Source organism: Erythranthe guttata, chromosome 10 (genome assembly GCF_056151865.1).
Source record: "Erythranthe guttata isolate IM_541 chromosome 10, IM_541, whole genome shotgun sequence".
Lineage (NCBI taxonomy): Eukaryota > Viridiplantae > Streptophyta > Magnoliopsida > Lamiales > Phrymaceae > Erythranthe > Erythranthe guttata.
The window spans coordinates 256,097-278,588 of NC_142542.1; the positions used below are offsets into that span (position 1 = coordinate 256,097).

Here is a 22,492-nt window from a genome sequence, read left to right on the forward strand (position 1 = left end):
CGTTTCATATCATCTGCATGCATCCACAGGATCGATCGATGCTAAAACATTCACACACTCTTACCTATTTTTTTATTCATTAAATAACACACGTCAGCACATATGGAAGGAAATAAAAAGTTGGTCAAAGTTAGTTCCCTCCCTGTCTTTTCTTATCGGCATTGAATATATTTGAATCGGTTTGTTGTTTTGCGGATCACGACTCGTTTACCAAATGAACCGGACCGTTGGTCACGGGCTGGTTCCGACCCGCACCGCTCACGTATAGGCTGATTCATATCGGATCCAGTATTTTCAGCCCAATTAAAAGACCTTTAATAGATTAGATAAATTTAAGCCCACTTCGATGTATGGTTTTTCCCAGAGCCCATTTACATAAGTGTACTGTGTACAATTACAAACCCATAACATTAATTAGGGTAAATTTCAACCACCTCCCTATAGTATAGTATAAGTACAAAAAGTACCCTTATTTTTTATAAAACTATATCCAGCTCCCATAAGTTTGTAAATTTGTTACATCCACCCTTAAAAAAGGGTGTTAACGTAAGAAATATACAAATTGTAGGACTAGATTTAATTATGGAAAAATAAGGAGTGGCGATAGGGGCGGTTGTAATTTATCCAATTAATTATCATTAATTATGATGTGTTTCTCGTGCATACTATGACCAATATATTATTGTTTTAAGTCATCAATTTGGGAAAGCAATAAGCACGTGGCAATAAAGGATTGATCAACCACCAAATTTAAGAATAATTAAAATGTTCTACAGTGCATAGATGAATTTGTTTTCTTACACATTACGACTTGCAATAAAATGCACCCCAGCTAGGTTGAATATATGTCTACTGGTAATGCTCTAGATTTATGTTATCACTTATCACAGTGTAGGCATAGTGCATTATGTGCTGTGTTTGTAAAAATAACTTTTTTTTTTGACTTGTAATTAGATTTTTAATGTTTACAAAATTAATTTTTGAATATTGACTCTCAAAATTATTAAGCCCAACTTTTACTTAAAAAAAAAAAAAAAAAAAAGAAATTGCACGTAACACCACACTCCACAGTCGTGCAATTTTTAATGAGACCATGAATAATATATCGTTTTGCAACAAATACAATAAGATTGATAAATAAATAGGAGAGCCGCATTAATTGATGGGATGAGATGGGAGGGGACCGTACATAATTAGTGAAAGAGGACACGTCATAAGTAACTGGTTGGGTTGGCACGGACACCTAATATATTTTGAAACCACATATACACACATACATACATGTGAACAATCGGCCGCCCAAGAAATATGCCAACACCTTTTTTTTTTTCTAGTTGAGTTTCAATCCATGTATAATGAAACCCAATTTTTGCCTCATTTCACGTGATTGCTCTTATTATAGATCCCATATCTACCTTTGCCACATCTTACGAACTGCCATGTCATCATCTACTATAGCACTTGTTCAATTTGCAACTTACTCCTCTTAACCTTCAAAGTTTTGAATTCCACTACATTTTTGGATAGATATATAATTAATTAATGTGGTCATTAGGCCTTCAAAGTTTTGAACTTTTTATTTTCTTTTGATTCACACAAAAGAGCAATCCATAATTATGATTTGTTGGTGATGAATAACCTACCCTTACCTCTAATAATAACTTGTATATAAATAGCAACTCCACTCCCCACAAATTGACAAACCGGAGTAATACATATTACATACTCACACTAAACCCCCATAAATCTAGTAGCCCCTCTCCCTCTCTCTCTCTCTCTCTCTCTCTCTCTCTCTCTCTCTCTCTCTCTCTCTCTCTCTCTCTCTCTCTCTCTCTCTCTCTCTCTCTCTCTCTCTCTCTCTCTCTCTCTCTCTCTCTCTCTCTCTCTCTCTCTCTCTCTCTCTCTCTCTCTCTCTCTCTCTCTCTCTCTCTCTCTCTCTCTCTCTCTCTCTCTCTCTCTCTCTCTCTCTCTCTCTCTCTCTCTCTCTCTCTCTCTCTCTCTCTCTCTCTCTCTCTCTCTCTCTCTCTCTCACACACACACACACACACACACACACACACACACACACACACACACACACACGCACGCACGCGCGCAAAAGATGGCAAGCACAGTTCAATATAGGATAAAGCTACTGAATCTATGTGTGTTGGTTTCATGCTTAGTTCACCAAGTTAATGGATACGGCGGCGGTTGGCAAAGTGCCCATGCTACATTTTACGGCGGCTCTGATGCTGCCGGCACTATGGGTATGTATACTTACACATTATTAAATTGATCAGAATCATATTGTCAAAAAAAAAGTGTATATAAAGATGCATTAAGTAGTGACCGGGCCGGTTCATAATTAATTACGAATATGTATGAATATACGCAGGAGGAGCATGTGGCTATGGGAATTTGTACAGCCAGGGCTATGGTACAAGCACCGCAGCACTAAGTACTGCACTGTTCAACAATGGGTTGAGCTGCGGCGCCTGCTACCAAATGAAGTGCAACGCCGATCCAAAGTGGTGCCGCTCCTCCACCATAACCGTCACCGCCACCAACTTCTGCCCGCCGAACTACGCTCTCGCCAGCGACAACGGCGGCTGGTGCAACCCCCCTCGCCGCCACTTCGATCTGGCTCAGCCCGCCTTTCTTCAGATCGCCGAGTACCGTGCTGGGATTGTTCCTGTGGTCTTTAGAAGGTATTAATTCTTAATAATATATTAATCTCTTGTTAAACATCATGATTAATTAGGTCATATTATATAATGAATGATGCATGTGTTTATATATAAAAATACGTACGCGATTTGCAGAGTTGCATGCGCGAAGAAAGGAGGGATGAGGTTCACGATCAACGGCCATTCATACTTCAATTTGGTGCTGATAACAAATGTCGGTGGGGCAGGTGACGTCCACACTGTATTAATTAAGGGCTCCCGCACAGGATGGCAGCCCATGACAAGAAACTGGGGGCAAAATTGGCAAAGCAACTCTTTTCTCGACGGTCAATCCCTCTCTTTCCGCGTCATCGCCAGCGACGGCCGCACCCTCACCGCCAATAACATCGTCCCCCACGGCTGGCAGTTCGGTCAAACCTTTGAGGGCCCACAATTCTAATTCTCAATTCAACTTTTATCACCCATCTTTATATCATATATATGTTCTTTTTATTTTTATTTTTCCTTTTTCAAAAAAAAATGTGAAGCAGCCAAAAGGCCTGTTACATGACTAATAATAATAAACATTTATGCATCTAAAAGTTGTAATTTATATAAGTTTTATTTGTAGTATATGTTACTTTTTTTTTTTTTTTTAAATTTAGTTTAAATATGTGATCATCAAGTATAAATAGATGAGATGAAATAAAGATTGTTCCAGGCCTAAAATAAATGAGACAACAATTTGTTTACTTTATGCATATATCCGAAAACACAACAAACCATTCTCAGAAAATTCCTTAACACCCATATTACATTATACATTGTACATTAACAACATTACCAAAATCAAAGTTTAATTCAAACATCAAACTAATCAATAATTAAGCAAAGAATACTTGACTCTAAGTACAATCCTCCCCTTCTCCACACCAAGCTTGCCACCTGTCACCAACCAATGCCCCGGAGAATCTTCCGCCCCCTTCCTCATCTCAGACACATCCACAAATTTCGCCAACTTGTTCCCCACATATTCTTCTCCCCCACTCGAACTAGACTCGTCGCCCCCCACGTTATCCCGTTTTTTCAACTGCTTCTCGTTCGGAGCATGATCCCACAACGATCTCCGTATAGTACAACCTGGAAGCCTCGAATACAGAAGCTTCATATGAAGTACATTTCTCGAACCGAAATCCCAAACCCCCAACTGGGCCCCTGTCACTATGTACACACCCGCGAGATCGCCACCTATGAACGTCTCCGGTTTCTCAATCGGCGAAGTGCTGACGTGGGAGAATTTCTTCCACTTCACGGGCTCGAACCACCGGCTGTCTTGTTCTTCGGGCCCTTGCCATTTCGGTGCACCGATTGCAACGTGTGGGTCCCAGTATGGATGGAGAATCTTTGGAAGAGATGCCAGATGCTCGAGATGGATGGTTAGCCGATTCTGTTTCGACCCTTCTAGACATAGCCGCATGCCTGTCACGGGCTTTCGTCCAACCGAAACCTGCGTTTTTGTTTTTAAGTTTAATTTTTCGATAAATGAATTTTAAGTTTTTTTTTTTTCTTTTTTTTAAGGTTTGGAAGATAAAACACTTTACTTGCTCTTGGCTGACATAAAGCTTTTGTCCCATGATGCTGAATTGTAAAGAAGGGCAAACGGGTTCTTTTCTAGGTTGTCCGGGAAACGTTTGCTGTACGGGGGCCCATATTCGAGGGACCTGAAATTCTAGGAAATATCTAAGTTCTTCGATCTGAGGCTTGTCTGCACAAAAAATGGTCCGATATTAAAAAAGAAAGGAAGACAGAAAGAAAAGAAATGTGAAGAAAAAGATAGTCTTACGCTCTAGGTATAGAGCAATGGCGCGTGACAAATGTTCATTTCCTTTAACACCATCAAGAAGTTCGGTTATCGGAAAGAATTCCATTTCAATGACATCTGGAGATGATCTAACTGTTTTTGCCCACTGAGTGTGGCTCTGTTCCAAATCATCCCCTCCCCTTCTTCTAAATATAACTGTCACATCCTGCATCATCATCATATATTTCAATTCAAAATTCAATTTGGTTCGACTATGTTTTTATGCTTTTTCGGTCTTTGATTTCAAAGGTAGCTCGATTATAAAGAAGGATATAATCTACATACTTCTTTGCCACTCCCAGAGAGGTAAGGTGCACTAGCTGGTTGCGGGTATATTCCTTGGCTGTTGAACAAAGAAGGATCACTTCCCTGGAAAATTCCAACATCGGAAAAAAAAAAAAAAAAATTAACACAAATAAGAAAGGTGAAAATTTTATTAAACGGCGAGAAGAAAGAAATAAACCGAAACTAACCTTATCTTTGTATTTTAATAGGCCAGAACTTGTAAGGCCTTCTGTGGAAAATCTTTGATTTCCAATATCTTGAACATAATTCTTGATCTCCACGATAGATAGAGGCGATGATAGGTGTTGTTTGACGTAGATTACATCTTTACCCCCAATTGTTACCGATGTAATAACATGCGTGCCAAAGTTCTCAATGAAGCTGTCAACAATAAAACAATTAGAAAACAGAGGTATAAATCTCCTGCAGAAAGATGACTAAAGTTTTTTTTCTACCTTGCTAAGGCTGGTGGGTCCCACGATTTCGGCACTGCTCTTCTCACATTTTCGTTTAAGATCATGGGTGAATTTGCAAGATGAAATTTAGCTAGTGGGATGAAAAAACCATCGATGCAAAGGGACTTTGTGGAGGCGGCATCTATATGCTTAGAACCCGTAAAGCTGAAAGCTGAATTGAAACTACCGAGTGGAGTATTATTTCCAGAGAGATTAGCCTTTTTGTTGAAATATTCCACCATCTGTATTCATCGAGGTGTTGTCTAGTGAGTGCCAATATTTGCTATATTCATCAAGAATTACAAAAAGATTGCAAAAATATTCGGACAAATATCATAAATTCGATAATTCAATAACAAAATTTGAAACAAGTCCTAGTTTTGGGTCCTCCGGAAATAATCCAAATTTGACACCAATCAAACGAACTGAAATCTCACATGTCTCAAGAATGTCTTTTTATTCCAAAAGAAATCTAAACTATGTTCCTTTCATAAAACCTTAGAAAGTAATTCCATTTTTTTACAGTACTCCTAATTCCCTATAGACGGAAATAGTATTTCCATATTTCTTTTGTCCCAATGGACTATCCATACAAAAGTTCTTGGATACATTCTATTAAAAAACGACTAGAGCAACAATTGGCAGTCATAGTCCAAGTAAAGCGCTAAACTCTTCAAACTGAACCTAACCGATAAGTTTCTGACGGAATAAAATGTTAAATATTACTTCTATGTCCAAACTATTTTCGCCTCAACAATAATGCAAGATCGAATAAGTGGAAAATGCTCTTCTTCATTATATAACAGCGGCGAGTAAAATTGAAAGTGAGAACTCAAAAATTTCTAACACATAGCAAATACTGCAAACAAATTTCTAAAAAATGAAATTCTCAATATGACAAATAAAAAAATTTAGACAAGTAATTCAGTTGAAAAATAACCTCATTATAAGTGCAAACACCGAAACCATCACGGCCACCCGTCTCCTGCGAATTTCTGATATCCTTGGAAACATTAGGCACAACTAATTCATCAGACAAGTACAAATCCCTTGTGTGCCCTTCATCTATATCAACAATTCTTGAACCAGACACACCTTTGCAATAAAGCAACCTCGTATCATAGTTCACATCGAATCCCCTTCCCAATGCCTGCACTGAATTTATAGTTGTGTGCAAAGCTGCCGCATTTTCTTCCATATCACCACATCCCCTCCCACAATTAGGGGTTCAGATTTTCCGACACACAAACTAATTACCTCACTGTGAATTCGATTTATATATAAAAACCCAATTAAATACTTGGCGAAAAATCAACACTCTGAACAATCAAGAACCGATTTTTCAACGAGCGGGTTGAACCAATTCAACCCCAATTATTTACCTCGAAAGGGGCTCAGAAACGAGAAGCGCGTGAATTCAAGAAGCGAGTACAGCTTCAAACTTGTAGATCAAACAATAATAAAAAAACATAATCTTGCTATCAAATCTCAAGTGATGATGATAAAAGAAGACAAAAAAAAAACTGGTCTTTCGTAGCTGACCAATGACAAATTACCAAGAAGGATTCGAACCCAGGAAAATTAGTGTATAGTTTTCCCGTAGATCTTGAATCTTCTCTCCTCGGATTTTTCCAAGTCTTTTCAATTGATCTTTACGCATAAAATTAGAAACAGACACATATATATTTATATTTATGTATACAATACAAAATAGACTCGTATATCTAACAGACTAACACCACCTACAAAATAATTTCACTGCTACTATGTGAAATTTTGTCTGAACTGTAGTTTGGCGTTGACTCTGTGAGTCGTTCACTTAATTCACCTCTCCTTGTCTTTATTTTCTAAATTCTCTACTACGTTGTACCCCTCTTGTCTGTCCAGTTACAACATCTGGACCGTCTATCGGGTCTCTGCTGCCTCAGGTGACGTGTCATCAACGGCTACGATAGCAACACGTGAGTTGACTTTGACTGCAGGCAATGAAGTCGACTGCGGCCGATTACAGATGCATTTTAGTTTGGACTTTTGCATTTTAAATACGACGTTTCTATATGCTCCTAAGATTAGTCTGCGAGGTCTCACAATAACTGGATTATTCAAAATTCAAAAAAAAAAAAAAAAACTTTTTTCTATGATTTTATAATTTTTTTTTTCCATTAAAAAAGTTGCTGCATATTATTCAACCAAACCCTGGAAAACAAATGTAACCTGCCGCATTTACATAAAAGATTCTGCAGAAGAGAAAATATTGTCAAGTACAACAAATCCATGAGGTCGATTTTTACTAGTTGATTTTATGAATTTTCCCAATGCTCAAACATGTAAAACCTACTATATATATATCACTGATCTCCACAATTTCACAATTGGGACCCAAAAAAAAAAAGACTAGGAGTTTATTATGGCCTTCTTTGTAGCAAAAAGTTGGCGAAGGAAAGCAAATTTCCCTTTAGCACGTGTTGAAAACTCTATAATAGCACCGTTTTTAGTCAATTCCGCCTCGGAAGAGTTGGTTTCTTCTGGCAAAGAAGACGGTTTGAGAGTAAGTATAAATTCGTTGAGCATGCGAATGATCTGGCTGAAGCTGGGCCGCATGTTCGGTTCTTCAACCCAACATGATTGAATTATATAAGCAAGTTCTGGCGGAGTTTCTTCCGGAATAATAGGCCTCTCTTGCTGCAAATGAGTCAAAATAGATTAATATTAGCATGTGTTCTTTTGCTCGACATGATTCAGTAAGCACAAAGGATAGCCCAATCTGTAAGAATTTTCGACTAACGAGTCCAATGAAGGAATTTAATATGTATGTTTTGTATTGGACATAGATACGTACCTTAAAAGCAGCAGCATAAGCAGCCTGCAAATTTGACATTCCCTCAAACGGCATGCGATTTGTAAGTAATTCCCAGAGTACAATGCCGAAGCTGTAAACATCGACTTTGTTGTTGTAGTGCTTCTTTTCTCCCTGACGAAGAGTCACTGTACTGTATAACTGCAGAGTTTCCATCGAAATCATTACTTGGGGAATCCCATAAAGCAGGTCTTCAAATAAATTACAAACATTGAACATATTTCTACATATAACTTAGGCGGAATGGGAACACGATAAAAGCATTCACGAAGAAAAGATGAAAACGAATGTGGCAAAAATTTTGTTTGTTAGGGTTTAAAAATGTATAAAAAGTGCAAACCTCAGGAGCCATCCAGCGATACGTGCCGGTTTCTGCAGTCATCATTTCAGTGACAGATTCTTCTCTGGCAAGACCAAAATCTGCAAGTTTCACTGACTTCTGATTCGCCGTAAGCAGCAAGTTGTCTGCACCATAGGGTTTCAGGTGTATTTCTTCTCAGTTTAAGTGCAACAAATCCCCTAATTATACTACACGTAATGTTTTTTTTAAAGGAAAGAGAAAGAAAGAGGTCGCACATACTGGTTCATATTGTAACATAAATCAGTTGAAGAAAATAAAACAAAACGAACACGAAATAATGAGAGTTAGAAAAGGCTTGATATTTTTTTTGTAGAATGGCAAGGTAATCGAAAAGACAAGGATGATAATCTCAATCATGTATGAAAAACAGCTACAAATGAATATTAAGGGAAAAAGGAAACGAGAACAGAGTCTACAATGTGAAAAGACTGATCAATTTACATATTTATGTTTTTATACAGCTCAGAACACCACAATACCCGGTTTTAAGTCTCTATGTATAATCCCATTTGCATGTAAACAATCCATGGCCCGAGCAATGTCAAGTGCAAAATCTAATGCCACAGGCAGATCGAGCTGATTAGGACGAATGCTACTTAGATACTTCCGAAGTGACATCCCATGCAACAACTCAGTAACTATCACCATTAAAGGATCTTTACAAGCTCCGATAAACTGCAGAAAAATTTAAGATTAGAAGACAGGATAAATCAATTTGAGTCTTGCAATTTTGAGAAATAAATGTTTTCGCAGTGTTTCAAGTTTCAATTTGGGAAAATCAGAAAACCACGTTTAAATCATAAGAACACACGTTATAGCGCAGTCTCACCTTCACTAGATTGTCGTGCTTTACTCTAGACATCATTGCGACTTCCCTAACAAAACGACCCTCAAGGACAGTTCTTTCTTCTGATGTATTACCACATGTAAGAACTTTAATGGCAACAATTCGGTCGCCATACCTGTAACAAAAAGTTGTAGTAGAATTCAAATAACTAATACAAGAACCGAAAGTCAAACAGAATAAATCTCTTGGATAGCAATTCCAAATACACAAATAGTTTCAAAGTTTGCGTTTGCTCAACCAATTCAATTAAAAATAATATTACGAGCCAAGAATTAGAAACGGACCTTCCTTGATAAACTTTTCCATGAGCTCCCTCGCCAATTTTAGACCCAATAAAAATGGATTTAGGATCAACAAGCACTCTCTCATCAATGCACAAATCCATCGGTGCAGTGATTGAATCTTTCGACGAAACTCCTTCAACTGATGTCTTCCCAGACTTGTCATGCTCCGACTCATCTTTTTTCCCTCGACTCTTACCACCGGAACTCATGTTCACTCTCCCCCACCCCCACCCCTAAATTATCCCCAATTGCCACACCATCACCTTAAATTTTATATTACTTCAGAAGAAGCCATCCTCTTCCAAATTTCAAATTCAAGAAAAGTTCACAATTAGCTTCAAGTTAATATCAAAAACTTAATTAGTTATACCAAAATCCACCATGCACAACTCAATTCAACTTTCACTCACTTGAAAAAAAAATAATCCAAAATCACCAGGACAAAATCCAATTAATTCTACCTCTGATCAATCCAAACCAAACACTCCTCCACAAAACGAGCCCCAAAAAAATGAAGTCTTTCCCTAAGAAGAAAAATTCGTCTAATTGTTGGGGAAAAAAAAAGGAATATTGACTTTTAAACCCGTAGGAGGAAATAGAAACACAGCTTGAAGGCGAAGCCAAGTTAACAGTGAATACTTTGAAACAAGACTAAACCAAAAAAGGGGCAAAAAAAAAAAAAGAAACCCTAAATGAAAGCAAAGGCGAAAAGAGTTGAGAGAAGACTTACAGGTGCAGCCACTGTTCTATATACAAACAGACATGCACACAAATATGGAAATGAAACACCTGATTAATTCCAAACTATCTGATTTCTCCACAAATCCGAAGATTAAAACAATTTAGCTCTTAATAATACACATTAAATCGTTTATTTTTTTTGGGCCTTCTATGGTGTTGGAATGAAGATATTCTGTAGAGTATCTGACTATGTGTTGAGTTTTCTGGAGAGAGAGAGAGAGAGAGAGAGAAAGAGAGAGAGAGAGAGGGCTTTTATTTTATTTTTTAAAGTGCAAACAAAAGTAGGGGAAAATATTTGGTAGGAAATTGAAGTGCATTGTGGAGGTGTTGCTATTAGCCAATGAGAATTCGACATCTGGAAAATAAAGTTAAACTGAGTCTGGTACATCATGGCATCACGGATGCCTTGTGCGAGGTGCAACTACAGGGAAAACTTTCCCTGCTTTTTTTTTTTCATTTTATAAAAGACTATTCATTCCACTAACTATTTTAATTTATTTTTTTGTGTATAAAACTACTCTTAAACTCTGGGTTAAGAATATTTTTAATGGGATTAATTTATTTATTTATCGTCGAACAAAATTAATTTATGAAATTGAAACGTCTCCTTGTTATATATATAAAAGGTCACGATCTTTTTACACGTTTGATTTAGTAAAACGAATGAAAAGTCCCATCCACATTAAATTAATGAAGATTATAAAATGGGAAATCAAGAGTGAGAAATTAATCATGGAATTGTGTAACATTTTATGTGGTTTCTATTGCAACATAAAACTTGATTTTAAGGACGAGATCGTTCTTGAAGGTCTTGACCGGGAAAATCAAACTCAACTCGTTAGACGTCACCCTCTCCCACTTCATCAAATAAATCATGTTATTCCTTAAAAAAAAAAAAAAAAAAAAAAAAAAACACTAAACCATGTTAAGGACAATTAATTCAAAACATTATCCACTAATTAATTAGTATAGATGCAAACACATGCATGCACAAATGCACACCCTTCAATTTCTTGTGTCAGACTGCTTTCATAACCGATTATTTATTAATGATATTAGATCAATGTTTGGCTATTATATTAATCAAGGGCATATTCTATTATTTGATTAATGGGGGATTTAATGACATAAAATAATGCATATATCGTATGTCCCTTCATTTGAGTTTCATTGAATTTTTTTTTTTTTTTTTTTGAACAAAGAATTACAGCGAAGGCCCTTAATTAAATGGTCCATAAAGGCCCTAAAGAACAAAGCCTATAAGGAAATGGGCCCAAAAGGTCCAATTAGCCAAGGCAAATAATATATATCTTTTAAAAAAATATATATAAATATAAATTGAAATCATCACTTAGAGCAACTCCAATGGGAGTATCAAATGGATTATCAAACTTAAAAACCACCTTTTTGATATCCCAAAATTAAAAATTTCTACTCCAATGGGAGTATCAAAATGAGTAAGTATTTTGATATTCTACCTCTTTGTATCTAAAAATACATCCTGGAAATTGAGTTATCAAAAAAATAACTACTTAAACATCCAATCATAAAATGACATGTGGCAATTACAAATAAAAATACGAAAAAACTCTCAATTGATTATTAATTTTGATGACCGTGGTTGGAGTAGATAAACTATAAATGCATATTAAAATATTATCTTAGTTATCAAATGAGTATTTGATAATCCAAGTTTGATATTTAGCATTGGAGTTGCTCTTATGCAATAATAATAATAAGTAATAACCAATAAAAATCAACTTAATTAAAAGGTAATTTAATCCTATCTCTCTCTGTAAATTAATTTAATCCAAACAAAACAAAACGAAAGAAAGAAGCCTGCAATTGCAACTTGTTATGTCGAAATACAAAAGAAAAGGATTTACACTCTTTTTATGTTTCTTTATCAAGCAACCAGGTTAGTTCCGGCGGAATCTTCCTTATCTCCGACCGACATTGTCAGCTCCTCCGCCCTCTTAGTCTCATGTTTCCAGTCAGTCCGAGACAAGCTGTAAAACATCATCGCCATACACGCGCCCTGCGCCGCCACCAGCCCCATCCACAGTCCCTGAAACCCTATCTTCATCTTGAAAGCAAACACGGCCGAGCACGGCAACCCCACCAGGTAAAACGCCGCTATGTTTATCCTCACCCCAACCTTCGGCCGCGCCGATCCCGTCAGCGCCCCACTCGCCGCCGTCTGCGGCGCGTTCCCTATTTCCGCCAACCCTAGAATCGGAAGGACGGAGGATATCAATCCCAGTACCTGCGTATCGGTGGTGTAAAGCTTCCCCCACAGATTCCTGAGAGCCAAGCTCATCCCGAAGGCGGAGACGCCGTACGCGGCGGCGACCAAGATTCCGACAATGGCCGCCAGCCGCGCTCGAGCCGGCTGCGCGGCGCCGAGCTCGTGGCCGACGCGCTGGGAAATGCTGAGGCTGAGAGCGAATGGGAAAACGTAAACGGTGCCGGTTGTTTGGATTAATATCCCCATCGCCGCCACGCAGGATTCAGGGTTTGGTAATAAGCCGCTGAGGAAGAGAATGATTTCGTACCACCACCATTCGAGACACACCTGACAAACACTCGGTAAAGCCAAGCCCAACAACGGCTTCCAGCCGTGGAAGACTGAGCCGAGAGTGGCGCCGGCCCATGGTTTTATCGCCGCTTTCGAGAAATACAGATAAATCCATAACCCGATATTCATGTTGAGCGAGTAAATCACGGATGCCAAAGCAATACCCTTTACCCTCATATTCAAATACGTCACCAGAAAATACGTAACCGGCAGATGTAGGGCGGAAACACACGTGGCAACGATGGTGTTGGGCGAGTTCAATCCCTGAGTTCTGAGCAACGTGCGCAGAGGAACTAAATTAGCGTGGGTTATTAATTCCGGGATTGAGAAAAGAAGGTAGTTCTTAGCGATTTTGCTGATGACGCGATCCTGGCCGAGGCGTTGGAAGAGGGTTTCGGCGTTGAGCCAGAGGAAGGCCATGGGGACGGTGGCGATGAGGAGGAGGACGACGGTTTTGATGTATGTCTGGCTGAGAACAGGCCAGCGGCGGGCGCCGAAGGCTTGGCAGCAAATTGGATCCATTCCGGTGCAGAGACCTTTCATGACGGAGAAGCCGGTGACGTTGGCGAAGCCGATGGCGAGTGAGCCGCCGGCGAGTTCGGCCTTCTCCATGTGGCCCAAGAAAAGCATGGAGATTATTGTTTTCGAGAAGTAGAGCAGCGTTGTCAGTGCCACGGGGCATGCGATTTTTCCCAGGTTGAATAGCTCTTCAATTGCCTGCGACGTCGTTTTATTGTTCAGAATTCCACGAACAAAAAACAAAATCACCAATTTTTTATTTTTTCTAATTTTTTTTATTGACTGAATATAGTGGAAATAAAACTAAATTAATTGTTTTGAAAATTGAGGGGCGGTGGAAGAACGAGGTAAGCTCACGTGACAAAAGTTTTTAACATAAACTAAGAATATTTATATATTTATATACATATATATACATATACATGGACATAAATAGTAACCCCATAAATATTAACATTATAATATCAGAAAGAGAGCATTATTAAGAGATGCCAATTAATTGTCCAGCTCATGGAACAGTCATCAACTGATAATTGTTTCTGTTATTATTAATTATGCAATTAGTCTTATAAATTAATGTGGCTGTTAACTTTTTGGTTGTCATTTGTACTAACTTGACAATACTGACATACATTTGTGGGTACCCTTAACACCAAATTTTGAGTTCAAATTAGACCACCATCATTAGACTAATTAGCTACAACCCATTTATTTTTTTTCTAAAAAAATAAATAAATAAAGACCCATAACTTGCAGCTGTCTCATTCTAAACTTTAAAGATGGGGAATATTAGAATATGCTAATTATAACTTAGAAACACCTGAATTATAGTATTTATGAAACATTATTAGCATGGCTTCAAGAGAGGCACAAGAGATTTGCATTGAAAAGGATGGCGAATTAAAGTACATTATTATATTAATAGAATATAGAGAATAACATCAAGAAACACTCAAATGGAAACTATATATATATAATTTTTATAGGTAGTTCCTGAAATAGGTTTTTAGTTTGACTTTACGACCCACAAACCATGGTTTATTTGATCGTCAATGAGAAAGTCAAAAGATGAATCTGATTTAAAACGATATATATATATATAATTATAGCACTAAAAGCAAGTAGTAAACCGTGGCATGAAATGAAGGATGGTTGTTTTTTTCTTTACAGCCAATGTTCTTCTGTACAATATAATTGGGAAAAAAATAACAACATGCAATAAACAATGTGGCAAAAAAGAGAAGCTAGGAAAATTGAGCATACATATTTTTTCACAAGAAATTGAAATCGGACGACACACGTTGATTGGAGAATGTACATAACCTTTTGTACTAAAAAAAGGTTACTTTTGAAGTAGAAGTTTTACTCATGCACCTTTGTGGCAACCAAGTTCAGAAAATTAAAGAAAGGCTGCTATATATGCAAGTAATTTCTGTGACATTATATATGTAAACGAAACAATAATTCATGCTCGCCCGCAAAACAAAAGAAAAATGAAGAAGAAGAAAATATATACCTCATTGAGGGGCACTCGTGGAAAGAAATTGCAAAATGATCTATCTCTTTCGTCTTCTCTTAATTTATTGCTGGTTTCTTCATTGCAGGTTTCATCGATATTGATCTCACCGTCTCTAACACCACCAAGGCTATGAAGTTGGAATTCTCGAGTTTCGCTCATTTTACACATGACTGTTAATTACAAAAATGAAAAATGTAAGAGAAATGGGTCGCCGCAAGTGGAATGGACAATAATACTTAATTTCTCGTACTGAAATCGATCAAACAAAGTTTTATGAGATAGGCTAATTACCTTAATGACTTGAAAACAGTGTCTTGTTTTCATATCTGGAGTAAAACATCATCAGTCTGCAGTTCCACGGCCATGACATCGAAACACCAATATGCATATGCATTGGCTGTGATATACTACGATAATACACTATATAGAATATATATGTATAGAGAGAGAGAGAGAGAATGAAGAGAGAGAATGAAGAGCTAGAGAGAGATAATACAGCAACTATATATATATATATATATATAGTAATTAGTATATGCTTAGGCCTTGATTTGAGTACGTGGACTTGAATGCTTTGCTGGTGTTTAATTTGGGGGCGAATTAAACTTACCACCTAACCTAATACTCTATTATTTCTTCTTTCTTTCGCTTTTAGTCAATCACTACACTATATTTTTATTTTTATTTTTCCAGTTGGATCTCATTTCTTTAATTATACATTGCCTTTTACTCTCCTTTTTTTTTCTTTTTTTTTTTCTTTTTCTGTTAATAAGATGGATCAATGAAGTAAAAAGTTTGGGTCATCTGTTATATTGCTAAACAAAGAATATGCAAAAATTAAATAAATAAAGTATTGTATTGCACATATATGTAGCTAGGGGAGACAATCCTTGCATGAAGCTTGTTCACTACTTAATCATTATTGTTTCTTGTAAAACTAAAAATATTCTTTAATTAATTACTAATTTATAAGCTAGTTCCCAAAATGATCATCATATCTCTAATTAATTCATGTTTGTGCGTGTGAGTCTTTCTTTAATCTTTTTTTTTTTTTTTATCTCTTCCAAAGATATGAACTGCATATGAAGTGAATCAGTAGTACACGGTTGGTGCAATAATTGATCATAAACTTTAAATTCAGTTTTTTTTTTTTTAAATAGAAGTTAAAGCTTATCTAAAAGTTAATTAGTAGGGCTTAAAACTCAAATGAATGTACTAATTCAATGTCACAACATAATTAATATGCTTTTTCGTACATAATGGTCCTGTCCTTGGCTAACATTACTTCAAATATTGTGATTAATTGTACACAAAAGAGATAACAGAATGGAAGGCGAGCCATCATTGATGCAGAGCATCAAAAACAGCAAACTATTTAATTAAAAAAAATGAATAATTGGTGCTAGTAATTAATTATAATTAATTTTTGATGTACTTACATTATATATAGTATAATTGATTAAGACATACAAAAAAGTTGCTTCCTATTATGTTTTCAAAGATTGCTTTTGGTTTTCTTACTTTTACCTTACATGGTAGGTTGGATCATTACACACATTACCCTTCAATTCCAATTTCCAATTAATCAAAAATTGAGGTTAAAATTGATTTTAAATTAGTAATTTGACAGCACCTAATCCAGCAAATTATTGGTACTTGTACTCATGGATGTCAAACCATATAACCCTAATAGTTGGCCGAAAATCCGGGGGAAAAAGTCATTATTCCTAAAATACTATACACACACACACACACACACACACACACACACACACACACACACACACACACACACACACACACACACACACACACACACACACACACACATATATGTATAGTAAAAGCCAAAAGCAAAGCACTTAAAAAGTGCAAAATGTTTCAGTTCATGGCCAATCACAAACTAAACTGCCATGTCACTGCTTCACTCTCTGCATTACAAAATAATCTAAACCAAAAAAAATAATAATAATAATATATAACTGATCAAGAACACTGTTTTTTCTTAATAACTTAATTAGGTTTTTTTTAAGCTAATTAAAGGGATAATGACTTATTTAGAATCCATGCGAAGGCTTATAAGGTGGTTCATTTTCGAACAATTTGGGAAAATTGCTACATCTTTTTAATTATTTCTACTTGTACAAGCTAATTAAATAATATCTTATGTGTGCTTCACTTTAATTTAAACATTCTCGTACGAAAAAAGTTTTTGCTTTAGATCGAGCACGATTTGTTGTTGAAGGTGTTACTCGTAAATTAGCACTAGTTGACTGTATTTTATACTTGTTATAAATCAAGCAACAGGTTTTTGCTTACATATATTAAGGAAGATTTGTCAGAGCTAGGAATATATGTACAAGAGATATTTTGCTCAATCACCATTATATATATTGAGGTTGGGTAGTATATATTAATATGTTTAAGTACTTAAATCAAACATTCTTTAATTACTGTGCAAGAGAAATTTGTTTATTCCGGAAAATAAAATATGTTCACTAGCATAGCAACTTTAATAAAAACATCCTTAAGTACTTGTGAAGGGCTAAAACAATTGAAGTGTGCTTTATGGGTTGTGTGAAGAGTCGAACAATAATGATGATATCCACACATTAAAATCGCTAATCCAAACTCTAGTTATCGATTAATTATCGGTCGTGCAAAGATACTTTAGTAAACCAATTAGGCATTCACCACATGCAGTCAGGAGCTTCACTGTTCATCATTCCCATATTAATATCCCTTTTATTGTTTTTGCTTAATTTATCCTTATAATTAAACCATCAACTTGGTGTACTTAGATGACCTTTAATTTCTTTTAATGGCCAAATTAAATTTGTGATCAGTTTTTTTAATTTGCTGCTTATAATTGCAAGGGCTTTTCTATTATTTATTCTGTCCATCTTTAACTTATATACTAGCTATCTGATTATTAATTAGTGAAATTTGAAGTGCTAATTAAATTATGAGATCCCATACCTGGGCTGGAGTTGAATTATTACAGACGATGAATAATCTCCGATTTGTTCTATGATACACTCGTGTAGCATCTGTAAAAGACCGTTGTCTCCCCCTAGCCCTACTAATACCCTTGTGCCCTACTAGAGTCCTTCAACTCGGACATAAGTTGAAGTTACTAATTAAGTTAAATAATTATAAAATTTTATTAATTAATTAAGTTGAACTTAATTAATTATAAGTTCATCATTTACATTCATTGTATAATTGTAGAGTATTGTGTATGTATAGTGGGGACCTGATTAACCTGTAGTACCCCAATTACCATCACACACATCCAACAAGATATTGTTCTTAATTAAATTCCACTAATTAATAATCATAGTGGGTCATCACTAATTAATCTTTTTCAATGAAGGCTGAAGCAATTAAAAAACAAAAGATATTTCCATTTTAATTCAACACACTAGACATTGTCTAACTCGAAATGTAAAAGCAAAAAAGATTAAAGAAGAGCACGAGAGTATGGGTTAGGGGAATGAATACTCAATAAATATATATATATATATATAATAAACATAGTACTGGATTATCTACATGTACTTGTGTGGAGTTATTTACGTGCTAAAAGTTTTTCTTATATATTAATTTTGGTCCCGAATGATGAACTGTGAGGAGTTGGGCCCAAAAGATTTATTTATTTTATGGGCTTTCATCTTGACCGTCCATCTTATCTCTTATATAAGGAAGGTTTGCCTATTCATTTGAACACCGAATTATTAGCAACAAAAAAATAAATTAATTGCAGCATCAAGTTGTCAAGAGATGTCCATTTATACTCCATATCTTTTTAAATACTTTTTCACACAAATAACCTGATACAGAGACAAGGGTTTTTAACACATGTATCATGTAAGCAACAACTATTTGAACTAACACTAAATTAGTAGAACGAATGAATAGAGAATTCAGCACGACGAGAAAGAGAAGAATATAGTTTAAATGGGAAATCACCCAAAAATAGGTCTAGGAAACATGAACTGACATTCTTTAAACACCGATTAACTCACTTTATCTATACTATATATGAGGAAAGAAAATGTGAAATTTAGTCCACATTGCCTTTAGCAGCAACCCTAGGCAGCTTCAAAATGACACATTTCTTCCAGTTCCCAAGTCACCCAGTGCCAACACCGATTCTTTTGCATGCTAATTGGCAAGTTGCACAAACATGAAAATATCACCTTATTTTTCAAGAAAGGATCATTCGACTTTGGCAACACCTCCAGCAGACATGCTGCTGTCAGCAACTGTCTCCTTCACAAACCTGAAAAGTAGCAACATACATATTTCATTAATGATTGAATAATAACTAGCTAGATTATTAAGCATGAGTTATGTTGGATAGAAGTAATACTTTGCCAATTTGTCTCGAGATGACTGTAAAACATACATTGCGAGAACGAAGGACAGTGTTAACCCTGGTTATGAACACAATTGAAAAACATATATTAGAAATATGATATCAAATTCCACTTATACAAAAAATGCAACGGTAAATGCTCATCAAAGGAATTAACAAAAAAACAAAATGCAGCGAAAAATCTTAATGTGAGTGTCTTGTCAGTTCATTAATTATTTCAAAGGGAATATAAATCACCTGATCCAAAGAGAACGTAAAATCCAGAAACCACATCTATTTCTGACTGTTCCTCCCTGTTAGTAAGAAGAAATACATGTTGTAAAATGTTATACATAGTAGCAACAACAAATCAGTCGTAAAAAAAACCTTTAACTATCATGGATACTACAAACAAGAGTACAGTTCACTTATCCAAACTATAAACAATAAAGTTCTGGAAAATAGCCAAAAGACAGAGATAGAAACTTACCATGTGTATCTGACAAGAATATGCTTTGGCCATTGTTCTTGATCCCAAAATTGTTTACGGATATCTGGATGAAGTTCTACATCTGTTTGATACAAAGAAACGATGAGAAAAACTCGAAAGGCATGACCCACAATCCTAAGAATAGCAGACACTCTAAATCAGGCTAGATGTGAGTGAGGCCCGGATGTAGCACATCAAAACTTTTGGATACAACTGACACAGGACATATTTTGTCACCATGTATTTTAGGTAAGGATTTGAAGTAACGTAGGAAATTATGATTAGAAACAAACGACAAAATATGTCATCAACAGGGATACGGCGCAAGAATATAGAATTTCTAAAAAATGAGGATTCCAGAATTATAGTAGTCCTTGCATGTTTACATTTATAAGTTACAAGAATAATCAATCTCAACAGGGATATTTCAAAGGTTTAAATTTCAGTAATAAAGAATCTATGTTATAAAGAATGTCATACAGTTATTGGGCATATCTACAACTTTTGCAGTGACACCAAGCAAATCAGCACCCGAGTACCTCTGGAAAAGAAGCATAAAACTCCATTAGCATAAAAAACCAACCTATATCATCTCATAAATAAATGTTAATATACTCTAGCTCATCAGTCACTGAGCTAGACTAAAACATAATAACTCTGAAAATCTCAGGATTCGACAAAGAATTGGAGCCATAATATAAAACATAACATAACATCATTTAATACTTAAGCTAAGCATTTTCAACCCCGTCATGCTCCCCTCTCCAATATCCAATAAAAACCATATAAAGGGCATTGAATTTAGAACTCACAACATATGAACAACATTACTGTCAAAACCGGAACTTACCAAATGTATCTCAATCATTGGGACCTCAGTACTCTTCCTGTTGATCACAAAAAGCCAAGGAATATAGAACTTTTCTTGTCCAACTTGAAATGATCTGCACCCCAACCATTCTAGGTATAATTATAATGATTCATCAAAGTACTATAAATATCAAGATGAGAACAGGAAAGGCACATAATTGGTATCCACCAAGAAATTCTTGGTCCAAAACTACGGAAACATCATTATTGCACTGGCCAGCAGTTTTCCCCCAAAACAAGCTTCGTCAATTAATAGAACAAAGATTCATTTGCTAAATATCTCTTTCAGATGACAGTTTTATTCAGGCACATTCAAACTATTTGATAATTGATATCATAACAATTCTAAAACCAAACAATAAAACGAGAGGAACACTACATTTTGTAGGGATCTGATCCAGTATATCCAGTGGGTTTCGGTATCGGAATCAATGACTGTACACCAAAATGAACCGGAAATTAGTATTGGAAACAAGGATTCCTAAAATCAAAATAACCCTAAACCCTAAATTAAATGACCTCGCGATTAACAGCGAAGATTGGGCAATGCCTGCCGATCATATCATGCCAAACGGTCCTCGTCTGCAATTTTTCCAAATTTACATGAAAATAAAAACGGATCAATTGATAATTGAAACAATTAAAGGATCAAACACCAAATTCATATGTAAGAGAGAGACGATTACAGAATGATATTGCCCCATGCGGCTCATGGGAACGATGTCTCCGGGTCGATAAGCGAGCGAACTCGGTAATAACGAACTCAGTACCAGCAGAAGCACCGCCACCATTAGAGTGGTAGTTCTGTAGCTTCCCTCCATGAATTCGCTCAGTCGCCGATGGCTAGTAGCTCGGATGTATGAACTTGTTAAAACATTTCCAATTGACCATCATCCTAATTGACTTTTGGTCTTCGAGCGCGTTTACCAGACCAAAAACACTAACGTCAGAGCAATATCCTACTGGAATCCCGTTATTGCCCCTCACTTCTTTCAATTGGAAAATGGAAGTGTACTTATTCTAAAACAAACAAAATTAAAAATTGATTTTGCAAACACTAAATACGGATTATAAATTCAGATTCTATTTTCGAAACCCTTTTGCAAATACCATCTTATTATTGTACGCACTTTAGTATTTCAAGACTTGTTGATGTAATTTTCATCGATATATTGAAGGGTAAATAGCACTTAACCCCCTTGTGGTTTGGACATTTTGCACATGACCCCCTTATGGTATGAATTTAGGCACATAATCCCCTTGTGGTTTTGACATTTTGCACATGACCCCCTTATGGTATGAAATTAGGCACATAACCCCCTTGTGGTTTTGAAATTTTTCACATAACCCCCTTATGGTATGAAATTAGCACATAACCCCCTTGAATAGAAAACTGAAAAAGACTAAGTTACCCCTATCAAGTCAAAAATTCTTGTTTTAATTTTAAAATAATTATTCTATAAAATGAAAAGCTTAATGTATTTTTTTGTAAAATGAGAAATATAATATATTATTGTGTTTTCTTTTAATTTTACAAAATGAAAAGTATAGTTCGAACGAAATGAAAAGAAAAGGTTAATATGTTTGAGTGATCGAATTAATGAAGCAAAAGAGTGTGAATAATCAAATTGTCTCATTTCAAATCTTCTTAATCAACTACTTAAATAGTTAGATTAAGACGGTGTTCGGCTAAATTTATTTTAAACAGTTAACAAGCTCTTACGTCAGATAAGATGTTTTAAGAGCTGATAAGTTATTACATCTTATTTTTAGGATTAATTTTTTAGAGTGTTTGGATGATAAGTTTATTTCCTATT

At 35.9% G+C, this 22,492-nt stretch overlaps 5 protein-coding genes across 6 annotated transcripts; 1 reads left to right on the plus strand and 4 right to left on the minus strand.

Moving 5' to 3' along the window:
• The first annotated feature begins 1,697 nt into the window (after positions 1-1,697).
• LOC105953179 (expansin-A4) lies at positions 1,698-3,250 on the plus strand. Its single transcript, XM_088824567.1, has 3 exons — positions 1,698-2,249; positions 2,378-2,690; positions 2,805-3,250. Exons 1-3 carry the CDS (start codon positions 2,102-2,104, stop codon positions 3,106-3,108), a joined length of 765 nt encoding a protein of 254 aa, XP_088680693.1. The 5' UTR covers positions 1,698-2,101; the 3' UTR covers positions 3,109-3,250.
• Positions 3,251-3,392: 142 nt separating this feature from the next.
• On the minus strand, positions 3,393-7,098 carry LOC105953177 (MACPF domain-containing protein CAD1). Its single transcript, XM_012976812.2, has 8 exons — positions 6,632-7,098; positions 6,190-6,510; positions 5,250-5,491; positions 4,983-5,175; positions 4,795-4,878; positions 4,492-4,675; positions 4,250-4,413; positions 3,393-4,155 (listed from the first exon to the last, which is right to left on the minus strand). Exons 2-8 carry the CDS (start codon positions 6,445-6,447, stop codon positions 3,526-3,528), a joined length of 1,755 nt encoding a protein of 584 aa, XP_012832266.2. The 5' UTR covers positions 6,448-6,510; positions 6,632-7,098; the 3' UTR covers positions 3,393-3,525.
• Positions 7,099-7,446: 348 nt separating this feature from the next.
• LOC105953178 (Protein kinase superfamily protein) lies at positions 7,447-10,622 on the minus strand. 2 transcript variants are annotated; one of them, XM_088824566.1, is made up of 7 exons: positions 10,329-10,605; positions 9,599-9,896; positions 9,297-9,429; positions 8,947-9,142; positions 8,447-8,571; positions 8,089-8,247; positions 7,447-7,931 (listed from the first exon to the last, which is right to left on the minus strand). In XM_088824566.1, the coding sequence occupies exons 2-7, from the start codon at positions 9,805-9,807 to the stop codon at positions 7,644-7,646; spliced, it is 1,110 nt and encodes a 369-aa protein (XP_088680692.1). In that variant the 5' UTR covers positions 9,808-9,896; positions 10,329-10,605; the 3' UTR covers positions 7,447-7,643. The 2 variants fall into 2 exon arrangements, with proteins under 2 accessions (XP_088680692.1, XP_088680691.1); XM_088824565.1 differs by having other exon boundaries at positions 9,599-10,622.
• Positions 10,623-12,166: 1,544 nt separating this feature from the next.
• Positions 12,167-15,436, minus strand: LOC105952822 (protein DETOXIFICATION 53). Its single transcript, XM_088824806.1, has 3 exons — positions 15,247-15,436; positions 14,953-15,125; positions 12,167-13,634 (listed from the first exon to the last, which is right to left on the minus strand). The coding sequence occupies exons 2-3, from the start codon at positions 15,121-15,123 to the stop codon at positions 12,246-12,248; spliced, it is 1,560 nt and encodes a 519-aa protein (XP_088680932.1). The 5' UTR covers positions 15,124-15,125; positions 15,247-15,436; the 3' UTR covers positions 12,167-12,245.
• A 3,292-nt stretch (positions 15,437-18,728) lies between these two features.
• On the minus strand, positions 18,729-21,706 carry NPU (ATP-dependent helicase/deoxyribonuclease subunit B). Its single transcript, XM_012976809.2, has 9 exons — positions 21,362-21,706; positions 21,195-21,257; positions 21,055-21,110; positions 20,656-20,749; positions 20,286-20,346; positions 19,806-19,887; positions 19,574-19,629; positions 19,331-19,394; positions 18,729-19,240 (listed from the first exon to the last, which is right to left on the minus strand). Exons 1-9 carry the CDS (start codon positions 21,494-21,496, stop codon positions 19,177-19,179), a joined length of 675 nt encoding a protein of 224 aa, XP_012832263.1. The 5' UTR covers positions 21,497-21,706; the 3' UTR covers positions 18,729-19,176.
• Between the last annotated feature and the right edge of the window lie 786 nt (positions 21,707-22,492).

Excerpts from the sequence above, each read along its gene's own strand:
- LOC105953178 (XM_088824565.1), bottom strand. The coding sequence starts at position 9,807 with ATGAGTTCCGGTGGTAAGAGTCGAGGGAAAAAAGATGAGTCGGAGCAT. Across the intron at positions 9,143-9,296 it reads AGCACGACAATCTAGTGAAG|TTTATCGGAGCTTGTAAAGA; the intron begins GTGAGACTGCGC and ends ATTTTTCTGCAG. Across the intron at positions 8,572-8,946 it reads ACATAGAGACTTAAAACCGG|ACAACTTGCTGCTTACGGCG; the intron begins GTATTGTGGTGT and ends CCTATGGTGCAG.
- LOC105953179 (XM_088824567.1), top strand. The coding sequence starts at position 2,102 with ATGGCAAGCACAGTTCAATATAGGATAAAGCTACTGAATCTATGTGTG. Across the intron at positions 2,250-2,377 it reads TGATGCTGCCGGCACTATGG|GAGGAGCATGTGGCTATGGG; the intron begins GTATGTATACTT and ends GAATATACGCAG. Across the intron at positions 2,691-2,804 it reads GTTCCTGTGGTCTTTAGAAG|AGTTGCATGCGCGAAGAAAG; the intron begins GTATTAATTCTT and ends CGCGATTTGCAG.
- NPU (XM_012976809.2), bottom strand. The coding sequence starts at position 21,496 with ATGGAGGGAAGCTACAGAACTACCACTCTAATGGTGGCGGTGCTTCTG. Across the intron at positions 20,750-21,054 it reads GGATCAGATCCCTACAAAAT|ATCATTTCAAGTTGGACAAG; the intron begins GTAGTGTTCCTC and ends GTTGGGGTGCAG. Across the intron at positions 19,630-19,805 it reads ATTCTTGTCAGATACACATG|GGAGGAACAGTCAGAAATAG; the intron begins GTAAGTTTCTAT and ends TCTTACTAACAG.
- LOC105953177 (XM_012976812.2), bottom strand. The coding sequence starts at position 6,447 with ATGGAAGAAAATGCGGCAGCTTTGCACACAACTATAAATTCAGTGCAG. Across the intron at positions 4,879-4,982 it reads TATTAAAATACAAAGATAAG|GGAAGTGATCCTTCTTTGTT; the intron begins GTTAGTTTCGGT and ends GGAATTTTCCAG. Across the intron at positions 4,156-4,249 it reads TTTATGTCAGCCAAGAGCAA|GTTTCGGTTGGACGAAAGCC; the intron begins GTAAAGTGTTTT and ends ACAAAAACGCAG.
- LOC105952822 (XM_088824806.1), bottom strand. The coding sequence starts at position 15,123 with ATGTGTAAAATGAGCGAAACTCGAGAATTCCAACTTCATAGCCTTGGT. Across the intron at positions 13,635-14,952 it reads CACGAGTGCCCCTCAATGAG|GCAATTGAAGAGCTATTCAA; the intron begins GTATATATTTTC and ends ACGACGTCGCAG.